This window comes from Anarrhichthys ocellatus, unplaced genomic scaffold, assembly GCF_004355925.1.
Source record: "Anarrhichthys ocellatus isolate YVR2014 unplaced genomic scaffold, GSC_Weel_1.0 scaffold16, whole genome shotgun sequence".
NCBI lineage: Eukaryota > Metazoa > Chordata > Actinopteri > Perciformes > Anarhichadidae > Anarrhichthys > Anarrhichthys ocellatus.
The window spans coordinates 10,117,017-10,134,548 of NW_022280046.1; the positions used below are offsets into that span (position 1 = coordinate 10,117,017).

Consider the following 17,532-nt stretch of genomic DNA (forward strand, 5'->3'; position numbering starts at 1 on the left):
TACAGTTGTCTGTGATGAAATATTGAGCAGTGAACTTCAGGTATCACTTTTCCTCCAACAAAAAATGATTGCATATTTTGAAATTACAATATCAATTTCAGCTCAGCAGTTAGATGAACAACAGATGTTATTATAACTTCCCGGCAGAGTGCTACGTTGCATGGTGGTGTGGTGGAGTTTATGTATCATCAGTGTTTCGTTTGTTTTGACCATATCTGTGGCCTTTCAGTTAACAGGGTACTGTGACTTTCACTGAGGACGACTTCTCTCTACCTATCAACATCTGAACACAACTGCAAGGTGACTGTTGAACTGTGGAGAGGCCGTTCCCAAACTGTGGGTAAGACTTTGAACGGCTATACAAAACTATGTGTAGTATTTTACTGGAAGAGAAATAAAAATGATATATACATTTTGATACTTTTTTAAAATCCTCTGATCAACAAATGCATGTTGTGTTTAGGTGCTGGTGAAAAAGCAAATGCTATGAGATACATTTTCAACCAAAGCTAAACAAAATATTATGTGGAATTCTTGACAAACACAAGTTGGGTTGTAATTCTTTGTGAAATTGTCAAGGCAGGTGCCATTTTTGTGGATAGGAATATGCATTTGTAATCACCCTAATTCTTATTCTACTTTCATTTAATTTGAACAAATTCTCATATACCTCTAATAATCCTGTTTCCAGTGTGTCATGAACAGGTGTTCCTGCTGATTAATGCAGTGAGTCACACCTCTCTCTTTGAGCAGATACACTGCCAAATGCAAAACAAGTGGGTTGCCATCACAAACAGGATGAAGGTGAAAATATTTCTACACATACTAGTTGGTTCTGACAAGATGCAAAAACGCATTATGCAGAATTATGTGATAAGACTTCATAGACAATAAAATTGTTCTGATGGGATTGATATAGAACATTTACAGGTGAAGCAATCAAAGCGTTTTAATGTAGCAAGACTTGATTCTCTGGGGTCATCAAGTTTTAAAGGAATGAAAATATATATATATGTTAGTCTTCACATACGCTGAGATCACCATCATTGGTCACCCCCTTGGTCAGGGTTTTCAGCATGATCTAGGTGTTAGATCCTGGTCCTAACCCAGACCCTAGACGCAAACCATAAAAACAGAATTCAGGCTTATTAAAATCAAGAACACAGTATAGCAGTGACATGATCTGAGACCTACAACTGTACACAATTGTTGGCGAAAGTGCAGTATGTCAGAGAGGATTTCTATTTCTGTGGTGAGGAGAGAAGCTTCAGTCTGTGGTGCACCCGTAATTTGGATGAAGTGACCCTTTAACTTTCAACATTCAACACACATCAGTTGTGAACCAAAGCAGGATGACAGAGAACTTCACTGCTCAGCACACAGTGTTCAAACCGAGCTTCTCTTCCGAGTGGGACCTCTGTCACAACGCTGCAGCAGAAGCTTTTCAGCTGGTTTGCAAGTCATTGACAAACCGAACATTATTGACAAAGGCACACAAAGGGTCAGTGTCACCGTGACGACGGGTGGAGTGGAAAGTTTCCTCTAGATGCCCCGTACACACTGCTGCTTGTTGTCAGCTTAAACACACGGCAGCACATCCTGCATTTATCCTTCCAGTTGGAGCATGGAGCGCTGGGATCAGTGGCGGAACTTTGAGTCACAGTAAACATTATGGATGTCAATATTGATGGTGCTCTATGGATGTTAAAATGTCAAGAGAGGCTCCTTAAGGTATATTTCATTCCAGTGGAAGTTAGCTAACGTTCAGCGTGAGGAGCCGCAGCAGGACATTGTGAGACTGCACCTCACACATCTGTCAGCAGCTCTATACGTGCCGCTCTGGACCAGCGGCTCTGTACGTGCCGCTCTATACCAGCAGCTCTGTACATGCCGCTCTGGACCAGCGGCTCTATACATGCCGCTCTATACATGCCGCTCTGGACCAGCAGCTCTATACATGCCGCTCTGGACCATTCTGATGTCACTCAGACAGTCCGACTGACTCAGTTGAAGCTTTTAAAGTCAGCCACTTTACCCTCAGGCTGTTTGTGAACTCTGTTTCATTCATCACATCCACTCTGTTCCCACACTCGTGCACTACCAGGACTCCTGCTTCTAAAGCACCATTTGTTTTCTGTGTATCTGTTTGTTTTTCCTTAAAATCACATATAATATAACAAGTAACAAGTACATCGTCAAATAATTGCTTTGGAATATGTATTCTTCCCTCTAATGCTGCAGTCATCATAGTTTTGTATATGAATGAATGCTATTTTTGTGCCATATCTTTATAATCCAAAGACTCATAATAATGATAACATCTTTATAAGTGGTTTATTCTCCCACAAGGCGCATGTTTCCAACCATGAATACAACAACAACTAAATCTCCATCTGAGTTGATGGACTTTTTCCTCTGAACTTCTCTGATGGCCATTTAAATAACTCTTCTAAGCCCAAAGGGGCTTATATAATATTTCACACTGCTCAAAAAGCTGCTCTCACACTGATGCAAACAAAGGCTGTATATACTGTATATCAGTCAGTACTTTCACTTTTGATACTTTCAGTACATAATGCTACAAATACTTTATGAAAGACCTCTAATTGTAACGGTGTATTTTTACATTGTGGTATTAGTACTTTTACTTCAGTAAATGATCAGAGTACTTCCACTAGTGGTAAACATTTTGGTGCCATCTGCTGTTTAAAATCGATATGACAACGTTACTGAAATTGTGAGTACAGACTGGTATCAGAATAACTTTTAAGTGTTTATGGATGAAATTATAAGCATTTTACATTAAAACACATGATAAGAAAAGCTACAATTACCACTGGTGGGAATAGCAGTTGCTTGAGTACTTTAATTAGGTTGAATTATGTATTATTTTCATTTTATGCACCACTTTACCACTACATTTATCTGGCAGCTGTAGTTACCTATAATGAGCATATGAAATATTGTTAAAATTGTTATACAATGAATGAATGAATAAGCCCCAACTCAACTTGCTACAATAAACATGCTGCTCACTCATACACAGATACTGTTACTCAAGAACAGTGACTTAACTACACATTTGGAGGTTTTTATATGCAAGAATTTTCATTTTCTGCTACTTTATACTTCTACTCCAGAACATCTCAGAGACAAATATTGCACTTTCTACTCCACTACATTTATCTGGTTATGTTTCTTATTAAGATTTGACATGAAGACACAAATAATAAGCTTATTGTGTAACTCACAACTTTTTGGCATGTTGTCTTTCACAAAATCAGTGCCTCGTCTCAACTCATACATCTCAACACAACGAAGTGTATGAGTTGAGATGTTTTCCCTCTAAATGTCTCGCAAAGTTTAATTTTAAATGTTCAAACGATCCAATATTTCACTGATTCTGAAGTCAAAAAAATGTAAAACAGATTTGTGTATCTGAGCTTATTAATCCTCTATTAATCACGTCACGACCCGTCAGATTTATCTGGTGACCCTTTTGGAGGAGCCCGACCCCGAGGTGCCTAAGTGTACTCTACATCCTCCACTGATATAAACGTGTCATAAGCTGGCAGCGGCCAGTCTTCTGCATAGTTTTTTAATTAAATTTGAATTTAGCCGATGACACCACTCAGGTAACATTTTAAAAGCAGACCTTTTACTTGAAATGGAGCATGTTTACATCGTGCTAATGCTCCTTTTGTTAAAGTCAAATATCTGAGTATTTCTTACACTATTTCAGAATTGAGCTCAAACAAGTTCATAATTAAGGTACAATACCTAACAGACATGGAGACCTCAGACATTAGGAAAGAGGCCATTAGAGGAAGTTTCGGTTAAAAACTCGTTCTTTGGCTTCAAATGGATGTGAAACAGAAATAATAGGCGAGCAAACGTCAGTAGATAGCACCTTCTAGTCTTCCAGCCACAGTCTTCGGGGGCAATTAGGGGTTCAGCATCTGGCCTAAGGACACTAAGGATACTTAGGAGCCGGTGATTGAACCCACAATATCCCCATTAGAAGATGCCCCGCTCTTCCTCTGAGCCACAGTAGCCACAGTATTTGGCACCTTTACAACAGCAAATGACAGCAGCTTTTAAACCTTCTCATGTCTCACTACTTGTTTCCCACAGGTCGAATAACGCACTGTGGTGTTTGGGCTCTCTTAGTTATGTCTTTGCTGCGTCTTGAATCCACGGATGAATGAATACAGACTGTATAAAGTCTTTGAATGTAATGAACTCATGGGTACGTTCACTCCATTGGAGGCACAAAAGTCAGACATCTCAAATCCAACATAGGTTCTTTAATTATTGAGCTTCAAGTCTGGTGTCATTAAGGCCGGATTTTTAGGTGGTCAGGGTTCAGCCAGGGTCAACTTAAAATAAGTTTTGCTCATGACCTTTTTGTTTTGGCCAACCTTGAAGTTAGCCTCGCCTTGGTTCTCGTGTCAAAAGGCCAACGGGATTTTACCATCGCATTTTGATTATTTACAGAAAATAAGCTCTGTGGCAAACAAATGTTTATGACACCTTCATGTTTTGTTTCGGAATCGTTTTCAAATGAACACAATTTTTATGACCTTTGAAGCATGAATGTAATCGGCAGAAGTAAATAGCTATTATTGACTTATTTTATGTCATAGAATAAAACATGTAAATGTCTTGGAGTTTATGTTGAATGTACCTCATTTCAGGCATCTAACCAAAAACCCATTAAAAAAAACATTGAAGTGCAAGAATTCATTTCTGTGTTTTATTCCTGCAGCTCTTCACTGTAAATAATGATGTTTCTGAAGGTTTCATTTGTTGAAACTATAAATCACGTGGGTTGATGTTCACCTGTAGCTCTGATTACAGTTAACTTAAAAACAGTCACCTCTGGATGTAGCGTTGTGAAAGACTTGTTCCCACTCAAAGCCCCTGGTTGGATTGTCATAGACCACAGGAACCCAAATCTGAAGAGATGTTTGTTCAGATGGCTGAAGTAGATGTCAGGTGCTGAAAGTATTGCCGCTGTATGCCACATGTATGCGTTATGGAATGGACGAACAATCACGTGTGTAGATACAGTATCTCTCTCAGATAACATACTGTACAGTCCAGCAGGTCCTGACCTCCACCTCTTCTCCCTGATGTCCGCAGGTTAAACGCTCTACCCACATGTAAATGACACAGGACGGACAGGTTTGATGTGACTCTCCCTCTGCTGTTTTACTCCCATAACCCCCTGCGGTTCTCGTGAACAGTGCCCTCCTCCTGTTCAAGGCCTCAGTATGCTTCTTACGTACATAGCCAATGCTCCAAATGGCAGCAGGATACGCGAGACAGCTTTATCCGCTCATGAATGCGTAGGTTAAAGAAAGTCTATCTCCAAGTTCATCTGTACTAAGACCTTGATTGTCATTCTTCTACTTTGGAACGTTAAAACTAATTGTGACCACCAAAGGCTTTTCAGGCGCTTTCAGATCCGACAGGCACTTGGTTTGAAGCATACTGATGTATTCACTGCTGTAAATCAATGCAGCCCATCCTCCCCCCAAAAAACCTCTTCTTTTCATACGCTTTATATTTATGTGACATAGCTCCTCATGGGGACATTCAGCTGAGACCAAGCTTCCCTTCACAGTACATATTGATTCGGTAAATACATTTGGATGATTTACTATAACCAGAGGCTAGTCTATCAATTTCTTGCATGTACTAAGCAGTATAATTAATATGGTTGTTAACATAACACAATATGTTATCATGTCATGTATTGTTATATTTTTAGCCATGTGTCTACGGATGTGGGTCGGTCCACAGCTTTGGTCCCCACTGAGGTGTCTGTTGAACAGCTGTACAAAGGATCACGGTTAAGGACCAGTCAGGTTGCTACTGCCAGGAATTTAACCAAAACTCAAATGAGAGATGATATAACTCCTGTTCTGGATACCCGTATCTTTTAGAAGTTTGAAGTGCTTCTCTTTAAATTCCCTTTTGTTAAGGCACTTAATGGCCTGGCCTTTTATTTCACAGACTCAATATTGTTTTATGATCCTCCATGTACCCAGGTTTCTGCACAGCTGCCTCTTGAACTGTTCCCAAGGTCACCACCAAACCTTTGGGGATGCTGCTTTTAGCTACTATGCCCCCAAAAAAGAGGTACTGCAACACTGAAATGTGCTTTTGAGCTGTAAACTGACTGTAATGTGATGAAACACATCAATATTGCCGTTACAAAAATTGGCATTTCATGTGTTGAAAATGGATCTACACGCCATTTATTATTTCAAATCAGCCCTGAAAATGAATTGAAAAAGAAATTTATATAAGAAAAACAAATCAGAGCACTCACTGTGCAGCTCTTCTTAAGTACCTTGGTTGCTTTGTATCAGATGCTAAAGGGTGCCATGTGCCTCAGGATCAGACGCAGAGAGGCGTGACAAACAGTGGTATCTGACCTGGGAATGACTACGGGCTGCACACCCTGCTTATTGGCTGGGGGGGTTACAGACCTAAAGGGCCCGAAGGCTCTTTGCTGATTCCCAGGAGCCAAACACAGCAAAACAAGAAGAAAAGAGTAAATACAGACTGCAAGAGGGTCTTAAATGATGATTTAGAGTGATTCTTTATTCTCAGTCTCTATGTTGTTTTTTAGGAAAATGCTGCATATTAAGCTTTAACAAAATGTAATTTTCATGAATTAGCTGTTGATATCGATCACGTAAATATGCTTTGATGCTTATTGTGGTTGATGGTTCAGATCCCAGCCCTCCCCTGAGAGGTTTCCCAAGACTGAATGTCTGTAAATATATTTAGCAGCACATATAAAAAAAACAACATAAAGACAAGAAAGAAATTAAAATGTATAAATAAATTGTGGAATCAGAACTTTGACAGAATTAAAAGAAACATTTGATATGGCTGAATATCTGGCCACTTTTGGGCTCTTCATATTGAAAATCTCTCTCAGTCAAGACAATATTCAACTACTTCTGTTTCATAAATAAACACATTCTTGCTGTGATCGGTCAACGGAACATCGGAATTTGCTAAAGAAGTAAAATTAGTGAAAAAAATATCTCTGGATAAAAATGTTGATTTTGTTGGAAAGATTCACAAAGACATTTTAAACAATCCGACAGATGTTAAAAATATATATTTGCAAAGTAGCAAAAACTTCTGTGAACCATTTATTTGTTTGTAAGTTAAAAAAAACACATTTATGAATTTTCCTTTTCAAAATGTTGGACCATCAATGTATCCTTTAGTACTGATGCAATTAAGGCACTTTAAATGGATTTTATGGGAATTATGAAATGACAATGTACCCTCTTAATCCATGCAGAAAGACCATTAAAAACAACTGTATATATTACAGTCCATTCATGTATAATTATTATTGTTATTATTATTAATCTATCCATAAATTTAGCCCATATCAGAGTAAAACAATTAAACACTTGAATACTGAAGAATAATCCTTCTAACAATTATGAATTCAATAATCATTAATAAAGACCCATAGTGTAAACCAACACCCCAACCATAATATAAACCTTAATAACTCAAACATATCATTAACAAATCTGTCAAATATTTCTATTCTATGTAAATGAAGGGCAAATTCTTGTCCCCATTCAAATGTACTGACTTCATTAATTAAGAGCTTATTTTTGCAGTGCTTTCATCAAATGACTGGACAAATGAAGGGCTTCAATAACCAACACACCGTTTCAGTTGAAGGTGTGAGTTGGTGTTTCACAGTGATGCGTTCAGGTTCATATTGTTCCTGGTCCTCTGTCATCCACTAACTAGACGAAGGCTTTCCCTTCAGACCTCAGTACTTCACTGAACATGATTGTGGGCTCACTGGTGTCTGTGGGACACAACGTGCTGCAGCTGGCAGCGCTGCCTTCATCCCTCGCTGGGCTTCACGACCGTACTAAGAATTCTACAGCTTGCGTTCTCCGACGAGGATGCTCCGGTAGATGCTGTCCGTCAAAGGAATGTAGCTCTCCTGCTGGTAGTCCAACACATAGAGGAGGTCAGAGATCGTAGAGGGGTTGAAGCCGCTCTGCACCAGCTGGAACTTCTGCTGCTTGAAGGTGCTCGTCATCTCCATGACCTCCTGAGGACAAAACACAACAATCAGTGTCATTTCAATAAGTTCTCTATAGAGCATGAACTGTCCAATGTTTGGAACTTTAGTTGGGATCCACAGTGATACACTTAGTGATGTATCACTGCTGACTTATTTTACTGCCATGCGCACGATTAGTTGATCAACAAAACATTAATCGGCAACAATTTTCATACCGATGGTTCAGGGGGCTCGATACAGAAACGTCATTAGGGATTTACAGAAACATGTTTCCTAATTGCATTTAGGAAACAATCCCATCTTCTCTTGGGAGTTATGCTATTATTGAATCGTCCTAACTAACTAATCCTAATTAAGGATGGCATAGACCCGGTCTTAAATTGAAAAGAACTGCCAAACAGCAGCAGCACTGTTGATGGCACATTATGGTAATGACAATGAGGATGGGGAACAACGTGAACACCGAAATATAATTGAAAAGTTATGCAAACTGTATGATGACATTTTAAATTTCCCTGACCATGTATTAATGTGTATATATATCGACTGCCGAGAATAAACCATTAAAAAATAGGTGGGGTTTCTGCTCCTTTTTTTAAAAAGGTGTGGCTGTGGTGCAGGGGCTGGAGCGGGTGCTCCTTCAACCACAGTTTGATCCCTGGCTCCTCCTGTCTGAATGTCAACGTGTCCTTAAATGAGACACTGAACCCCAAGTTGCTCCCCGGGCTCTTTCCAGCAGCTGCTCCTAACGTTAAATGCAGATGTGAAATTTCATGTGTGTGTAGATTCAGACATGACAGGACGAGTGCTGATAGAAGAATCACATCTACAGTTACAGTTAGGATTCCTCGGTAACACATGAACGAGTCCCAGCTGATTGAATGGGCTTCATCAGCAGATATTAGCCTAATAGATATGGGTCAGTTGATACCTGATACGCATACAAAAAAAGCCGGCAAACTTTAGTGGCTGTAATAATTATGATGGGAGCAAAGGAGGAAGTCATGTGATGTAATATAAACAGTTATAAAGTCCACATAGGTTCACTAACTTGAACCTTGATTGCTCTCGCTCTTGTTTGTACTGTCTGGTTCAATCACCAATTAATGAATACACTGATATAGAATATTGTGAATGTGAGGACAATTTTTCTATCAATTTAAAGTCATTGTAAAAAACAGTGACGTTTGTTGTCCTCAAAGATGGATGTGACAAACAACCGTGAGCTCAATAACAATGTCCCACCTCACAGTGTTCATTGCATTCATTCGGTCTTATTCACAATTATTTTCAGGGTACTGGCGCCTAATGGACACTAGAGGGCGTAACACGCACACTGACCAAGCACATGACATGCTGCTGCCAGTGCACAGTGTGAACGGACTGCATTCATATAGTCAGTTTAACCCGGGTAGGACTTAACACTTTACAAAGTACATTTACTCAAGTTGTAAGGGTAGAATTCATCAAATATCTGAGTTGGTTGGTTTAAGACATACGCATCATGGAAGGAATGTGCTTTTGTGAAATAGTCAGAGGGTTGAAAGATCTGTAGATTGAGCTGTGCTAGCCAATGGAAACAAGTTTTTTTGTTTTCTGAAAAGCCATAGAGGTCAGCTTTCCTTCTGTACGAGGAGACGGTGGCTGCCGACTTTGTCCATCAGTGTCCAAGCTTCTATTTATGTTTGCTTCTAGTGTTTCAAGAGAATTTCCGTGAAAAAGTACTGTGCTACTTTATACTTCTACTCCGTGACTACAATTCAGAGGGAAATAATGTACTTTTTACTCCACTACTGGGTTCATCTGAACCCTTTGACCCCTCTGAAGCTGTACCTGCCTGAGATCAGGTGTCTAATAAGCCTCTAATAAACCAGAATGAATGTAAACTCCCCTACAGTCCCTTTTATGAAGAACACTCATCAACATAATCCAGGTGCAGATCCAGTGTGTCGGCGTGCTCGTTACCTGGAGCCTGATGAACAGCGGGCGAGCGTAAGCCGGGACGTCGCTCATCACATGCTCAAACAGCTTCTTGCCGTCGAACGCGAGGCCCGGTCTCACAATCACGGCGGCCATACCCGCTCTACCCTCGTGCCCTGTGTGGACAACACAGTTCAATGTCATCGCTCTCCAGCTCTGTGTTGGTCATTATTCTCAGGACCAGTACTAGAAACAGCACTGCTCACTTAGCTGCAAATTACTGCAGTACTACATTTAATAGTAAATGTGGCACTATTCTGAAAACATCTGTACTGGAAGTTTTCAAAGGCGTCTATAACATACCTTGCACTTCCACTCCATACACATTGACTTCCTGGATGAAATCCACCAGCCCAAGCATCTCCGTTACCTCCGTCGTTGCTACATTCTCACCCTTCCACCTGAAATCAGGGAAACAGGACGGTTAAAAAATAGACCCTGCATATGAAACTGAAAATTTGAAAGTAAAATATATTGTTTTTAAGATCCAGAAACACAGCTGGACGCTGCAGCGTGGTTTTATTTCTGTATTCAACAAAGACAAACCAGCATGTGTTCTCTCTCTGAAGTCTGCCAGCACGCCTTATTGGCAAACTGGGAAACTACCTGTATGTTTCAATACCCATAATACTTAGTGTGCCAGAAAAAGGTTTAGTATGTCCCAATACATACTGTGTCAAATGCAGTAAGCCAAAAATACCAACATGTTCTACGGCAACGGTCGCATTTTGCAGTTTGCAAGCCAGCATGCTTTTCTGGCTATCCTGACCCACAATCCTTTGCGCAGCAGATATACAGTGGGTACGGAAAGTATTCAGACCCCTTTAAATTTTTCACTCTTTGTTTCATTGCAGCCATTTGCTAAAATCAAAAAAGTTCATTTTATTTCTCATTAATGTACACTCAGCACCCCATCTTGACAGAAAAAAACAGAAATGTAGAAATTTTTGCAAATTTATTAAAAAAGAGAAACTGAAATATCACATGGTCATAAGTATTCAGACCCTTTGCTGTGACACTCATATTTAACTCACATGCTGTCCATTTCTTCTGATCCTCCTTGAGATGGTTCTACTCCTTCATTGGAGTCCAGCTGTGTTTAATTAAACTGATTGGACTTGATTAGGAAAGGCACACACCTGTCTATATAAGACCTTACAGCTCACAGTGCATGTCAGAGCAAATGAGAATCATGAGGTCGAAGGAACTGCCCAAGGAGCTCAGAGACAGAATTGTGGCAAGGCACAGATCTGGCCAAGGTTACAAAAGAATTTCTGCAGCACTCAAGGTTCCTAAGAGCACAGTGGCCTCCATAATCCTGAAATGGAAGAAGTTTGGGACGACCAGAACTCTTCCTAGACCTGGTCGTCCAGCCAAACTGAGCAATCGTGGAAGAAGAGCCTTGGTGAGAGAGGTAAAGAAGAACCCAAAGATCACTGTGGCTGAGCTCCAGAGATGCAGTAGGGAGATGGGAGAAAGTTCCACAAAGTCAACTATCACTGCAGCCCTCCACCAGTCGGGGCTTTATGGCAGAGTGGCCCGACGGAAGCCTCTCCTCGGTACAAGACATACGAAAGCCCGCATAGAGTTTGCCAAAAAACACAAGGAGGACTCCCAGACTATGAGAAATAAGATTCTCTGGTCTGATGAGACCAAGATTGAACTTTTTGGCATTAATTCTAAGCGGTATGTGTGGAGAAAACCAGGCACTGCTCATCACCTGCCCAATACAATCCCAACAGTGAAACATGGTGGTGGCAGCATCATGCTATGGGGGTGTTTTTCAGCTGCAGGGACAGGACGACTGGTTGCAATTGAAGGAAAGATGAGTAGACATGAGAAGTACAGAGATATCCTGGAAGAAAACCTCTTCCAGAGTGCTCTGGACCTCTGACTGGGCCGAAGGTTCACCTTCCAACAAGACAATGACCCTAAGCACACAGCTAAAATAACAAAGGAGTGGCTTCGGAACAACTCTGTGACCATTCTTGACTGGCCCAGCCAGAGCCCTGACCTAAACCCAAATGAGCATCTCTGGAGAGACCTGAAAATGGCTGTCCACCAACGTTCACCATCCAACCTGACGGAACTGGAGAGGATCTGCAAGGAAGAATGGCAGAGGATCCCAAAATCCAGGTGTGAAAAACTTGTTGCATCATTCCCAAGAAGACTCATGGCTGTACTAGCTCAAAAGGGTGCTTCTACTCAATACTGAGCAAAGGGTCTGAATACTTATGACCATGTGATATTTCAGTTTTTCTTTTTTAATAAATTTGCAAAAATTTCTACATTTGTTTTTTTCTGTCAAGATGGGGTGCTGAGTGTACATTAATGAGAAATAAAATGAACTTTTTTGATTTTAGCAAATGGCTACAATGAAACAGAGTGAAAAATTTCCGTACCCACTGTATGAGCAGGAAGTGCCATGTTATGAGGAAGTAGTATGTTCCAGTTGAATGCAAACTGCATGCAACAGCACATGCTTTGTGAGAGCAGCAGCAGTATGTACTGAAAGTAAAATTGTGTGATTTAGAGACGCCCTCTGGTAGCGACCTGTCAATCACAAGGTAGCCCCGCCCTAAAGCATACTCTGCTTTATGGTCTATTTCAGGGGTCTTCAATGTTTTTCAGGCCAAGGACCCCCAAACTGATAGAGAGATGGAGCAGGGACCCCCGACTATATATATTGTATAAAATTGTGTTTTATATTAAATGGGCCTAGTACCATGTGTACCTCTTTATTGTGCATTCAATACTAAGCTATTCAAATAATACACAGGTTCATATATCCATGTTTTTATTTTAAACATGTGCAAGGTACAGTGAGTAGGGTGGCCGTGCCACTGCCATTTATAAACATACCTTGTCAGCTGATACCAATGCCAATCAACATTGTCTGTCAATTGCATGATAATCATACAAGCTATTCAAATTGATGTTTTCATTTTAAACATAAATGTGGAAACTAAAATGAGTGATGGCCTATTAGTGACACTGCCATGCATAAAGATACCCTTTATCTTTCATACAATACTGAACTATTAAAATAATGGACACATTCATGTTTAGAGAAGAAAAAAATATATATTATTATTATATATTTTTTTTAAATTGTCTAATCAACCAAAAATTTCGCGGCCCCCCTGCAGTACCTCTGCGGACCCCCCTGATGGTCAATAGAGAGAATGCAGCTTTAACAAATGAAGCTTTGACTTCACTCTTCAGAACCGGAGATGCAGTCTGTTTGAAGTCTGTCTGAACTCAGCTTACTACTCAAACAAAAAAACAACAACAAGGATTCTTCTTCGACACCCTACCGCTTGTAACAACTGCTTCTCACTCAAAGACATCACCTGGTGGTAAAAGCCATGCAGCACACCTTAATGTCATCAAACTGAAATAGTATCAATACTGCACTCATATTCATATTGCCCACATATACAGAAATTAGAATGCAATTTTGAATTTAATTCGACTAAATAAAATAAAATAAATTGTGGGGTCCCATTTTAACCAACGTCAAACAGTAGGAAAATAACAAAATAAGAGACATAAACAACCTCTCACTCCAGGAGTTGAGTGTTTCCTTCAAAGACACTTCAACATGTGGACAGAGCTGCGTAAGCTACGAGCATGTACAGGGCATTTATACTCAGCTTTAAAGGGTAGCTTTGGTATTTCTAAACCTGGATCCTATTTCCCCATGTTGTGCCTCTTATAATAAGACACTTATAATAACAATCCGAGCGTGTCAGTGGCAAAAACAAGCACTTTAAGTGGATGTAAACTGACGGTGAGGAATTGTCCAGTATGATTTCATTGCACCCTGTTTAGTGGCTGCAGTGCTCTTCTCACTCCATGCTCAATTCTGGACCAATTTAAAAAATGGTTGTTGTCCCCATTATCAGTTAGACAAAAAAACATGGGATCATAGATTCCAAGTTAAAAAATACATAAGTTACCCTTTAAAGACCAATGAAAGACTACGAATGCCTCGGTGTTGGGTTGGTACCTGCAGAAAAGACATCTCCATACATCCCGTCCCACTGTACCTGAAGGTGTCTCCCACTCTATCTCTGAAGCAGATGAAGCCCTCCTGGTCTTCAGCCATGAGGTCGCCTGTGTTGAAGTAGGCGTCTCCCTTCACAAACACGTTTCTCATCAGCTTCTTTTCTGTCAGCTGCTTGCTTCCAGCGTAGCCAAAGAACGGGCTCAAGGTGCTCACCTTGGACAGTAAAAGCCCCGTCTCACCTGGGAACAGGACAGAAGGTCAGGTGGATTCAACTTTCAAAGAATGAACAATCTTAAAGGACAGATCTTTTGTGCAGATCTCTCTTACCCTTTTCCACTCGCTGACAGAAGCCATACGGATCTTTCACTGGTTCATCTTTCACCATGTCGTACTTCACCATATCGTACTTGAACAAGAGCTGCACACAAAATAAAGAGAAAATATCATTAAATTACACAGAGGCATTCAAATCTAAAGTGATGAATGGAATCGCCCACAAAAAACTTCAGATACTAAAATACTAAAATCAGATACTTTTGACAGCAGGCATTCTGACACTAACTGGAAAATAAGCCTTAATTATTAATTATTCAATCTGGATTCAGATCTCATCACAGCACAGAAACTGCCCTAATCAAAGTCACCAATGACCTCCTCCTCTCCTCTGATGACCACTCCCTCAACACACCCTCTCCTTTGAATGCCACGTCAATCACATCATAAAAAACGCCTTCTCTCATCTCAAAAACATCGCCCGTCTACACCCCTCCCTCTCCTCCACAGCCGCTGAAACACTCATCCACGCCTTCATCACCTCTCGACTGGACTACTGCAACAGCATCCTGTACGGCTCACCCACCAAAATCATCAACAAACTAAAACACATCCAGAACTCAGCTCCCGCACCAGAGACCACATCACCCCAGTCCTTCAAAACCTCCACTGGCTCCCAACCTCCTTACCCCCCCCTACTCTGTCCACGTATCGGACCTGGGGAGACAGGGCCTTCTCCATCACTGCCCCCTCCCTCTGGAACTGTCTCCCCCAGCACCTTAGACATTCTCCGTCACTCGCCACTTTAAAAACTGCACTTAAAACTCATCTATTTAAATCTGCTTTTAACCTGTAAAGTCAGTTATGTATGTTTTTCTATTTTTTCTCGTGTTATTTCTTACATCTATGTTGTTTTTACTGTAATTAATTCTATTGTTTCTGTTTTTACCATGTAAAGTGTCTTTGAGTACCTTTTAAAGCGCTATACAAATAAAATGTATTATTATTATTAAAGTTATTATTTACAGTGGTGTCTTTCCTGCTGTAACATGTCAACATGTCTGCTGTGAAAAATGTCTGAGCAACTGTAAAACTATTTTGTTCTAATGGGCTCAAAATTAAACTATTTTCTAAATCTCATCCAGGAACCTTTATAATGGTCCAGATTTATAGAAGCATATAGAATGTGGCACCACCTCCTGGTAGTATTAGGAAACATTATGGAGTGAGCTGGCTAACGTTAGCCCTCCTGACACGGTGTGATGGTTGATTATTGATGACAAAGAGGAAAACAAAGATTACATCCATATCCATGTAGAATACTTGAATACTTGAGTTCAGGGACCTTGTTTCATCTCAGGGTCTTTATCAGTGAATGGCGTTTGCTCAGTTCTCACCGAGATTAGAACGTGAGATGCAACTGAAAGGCCCAAAAATAGCGGTAGAAGTATTCTTTTAATTTTTTATACCAAACTACTCGAGAATGAACTTTTCCCTTATTGAAAGATATTCCTTTAAAATCTAGCAAGTTTTCAGAAACACTGAGTTTGCATGTGAGAGACTCCAAACGCGTTCTTAATTTCTCCTTTAAGTCACTGCTTTACGCTCCACGTGTGTCCTGACATCATGATGTTTTATAACTTCGCTTTTATAACTATATTTTATAACGGTTGGTGAGCCAGCAGGAAAAGCAGTGAGCCAGATCTAAGAATAGCCGAGGTCAGAGATTAGAGCTAAACACATGTAATCACTATAACTAGTGAACCGCTCCACAGATGAGCATTAGCGAGGCTAATACCTACCTCAGCCTCAGGAAAAGCCACTTCACTGCTCCGCCTCCCTCACTGTCTCAACAGACGTCCAGCTATATTTCATATAGTATGTAGTGTTGTATGCCATTTATAATGAAAATACATGAGCTGATGGCCATATTCACAGGGGTCCCTTGACCTCTCACCTCTAGATATGTAAATGGGAACACGCAGTTTAAGACAAAAAAACATTTTCTTTGCAGGCAGGATAAATGTGTGTTCCTTATCTAAAAATGGTATTTAAATATTTCTGTATACAGTCTTTGAATTGCATAAACTGGGTGTGACTGGGTATCTGAGACTAATATACTGTATATATAATATGTTCATGTGTGATGATGTCTCCAAAGTAGCCATTTCATTGTAGTGAGACCATTTTTTGAAACTTGACGTCACTGTGTAAAATGACCTGTCGTGACCTCTCGGATAATCACAGTCTCATGAAACGGTGCACCCACAAACTAGAGACCGAGGAACTTCAGAGGATGTATGGCTTCTCTATGTTTATTGACAATAAGGTGGTTTCTGAGTAGTTTCCAGAACAGAAGTGCTCCCCTATCAATTGCATCAAAATGCAATTCTTGCAGAAATCTACAAATGTCAAAAGTTTTTAACACTAAATCCCAGCATGGATCCTTCTGTGGTGTTCCTCTAGATCTTGGTGTCTTAATGTGGTATTTTGGAGAGATCTTTCTTCCTTTTTATCAATTGTCCCGTGGTACTTTAAAAAAAAAAAAGTTTCGCACTAAATCTCCATCACACACTTCCATCATAAAGTTCTAAGACCTTATACATGTTCACAATCTATTTTAATGAATTAATATGTTTTAATTTGTGATTTAAGACTAGAACTACTGTTCTACTGTTGACCTGCTATCTCATCCTAAAGATCCAGCGTCCGCCCTTAAGAGGACATAAATGGGTCTGTGGTAAAGAGGGGTGGAGTTTAAGAGGTATTCATGGAGACATGAGACATGGTCTGAAAACTTACAGTTAGATATGCGAGTTGCTATTTTTTCAATTTTTGTACTCCGTAGTGTCACACAGATGTGTGCGCTTGTTGTATTCTGGATCTAGTCTATATTGTGTTATTTTGTAAGCCCATGAAGGCTGGACACATTTCTGTGTGAAATAATACGATCTTCATACTGACCATCATCTGTAATAAAACATAAAAATATAATAAAAATAAAAAAATATTGTAATTTCCGTCACTAAAATGAAGAAAATTTAAAGTGGTCCACTTTAACGAAAATTAAAGTGGACCACCACAGGTGTTCATGACACGGTGTCCACGCCATGTAGAGTATAATCAGTTGGTTGACAACTGAGAGATCCCTCTGATGGAGGATAACAATACAGGACCT

At 40.1% G+C, this 17,532-nt stretch overlaps 1 protein-coding gene across 1 annotated transcript in view; it reads right to left on the minus strand.

The window, feature by feature from the left end:
- Positions 1-4,636: 4,636 nt before the first annotated feature.
- The window catches only part of slc27a6 (solute carrier family 27 member 6), a 28,395-nt gene continuing 15,499 nt past the window's right edge, over positions 4,637-17,532 (minus strand). Inside the window, exons 5-9 of the mRNA XM_031855465.1 lie at positions 14,409-14,499; positions 14,122-14,320; positions 10,373-10,470; positions 10,055-10,185; positions 4,637-8,116 (exon numbers count right to left, since the gene is read on the minus strand). Coding sequence (XP_031711325.1) covers positions 7,940-8,116; positions 10,055-10,185; positions 10,373-10,470; positions 14,122-14,320; positions 14,409-14,499 — 696 coding nt within the window. The 3' untranslated portion in view covers positions 4,637-7,939. The remainder of the gene's footprint in view (positions 8,117-10,054; positions 10,186-10,372; positions 10,471-14,121; positions 14,321-14,408; positions 14,500-17,532) is intronic.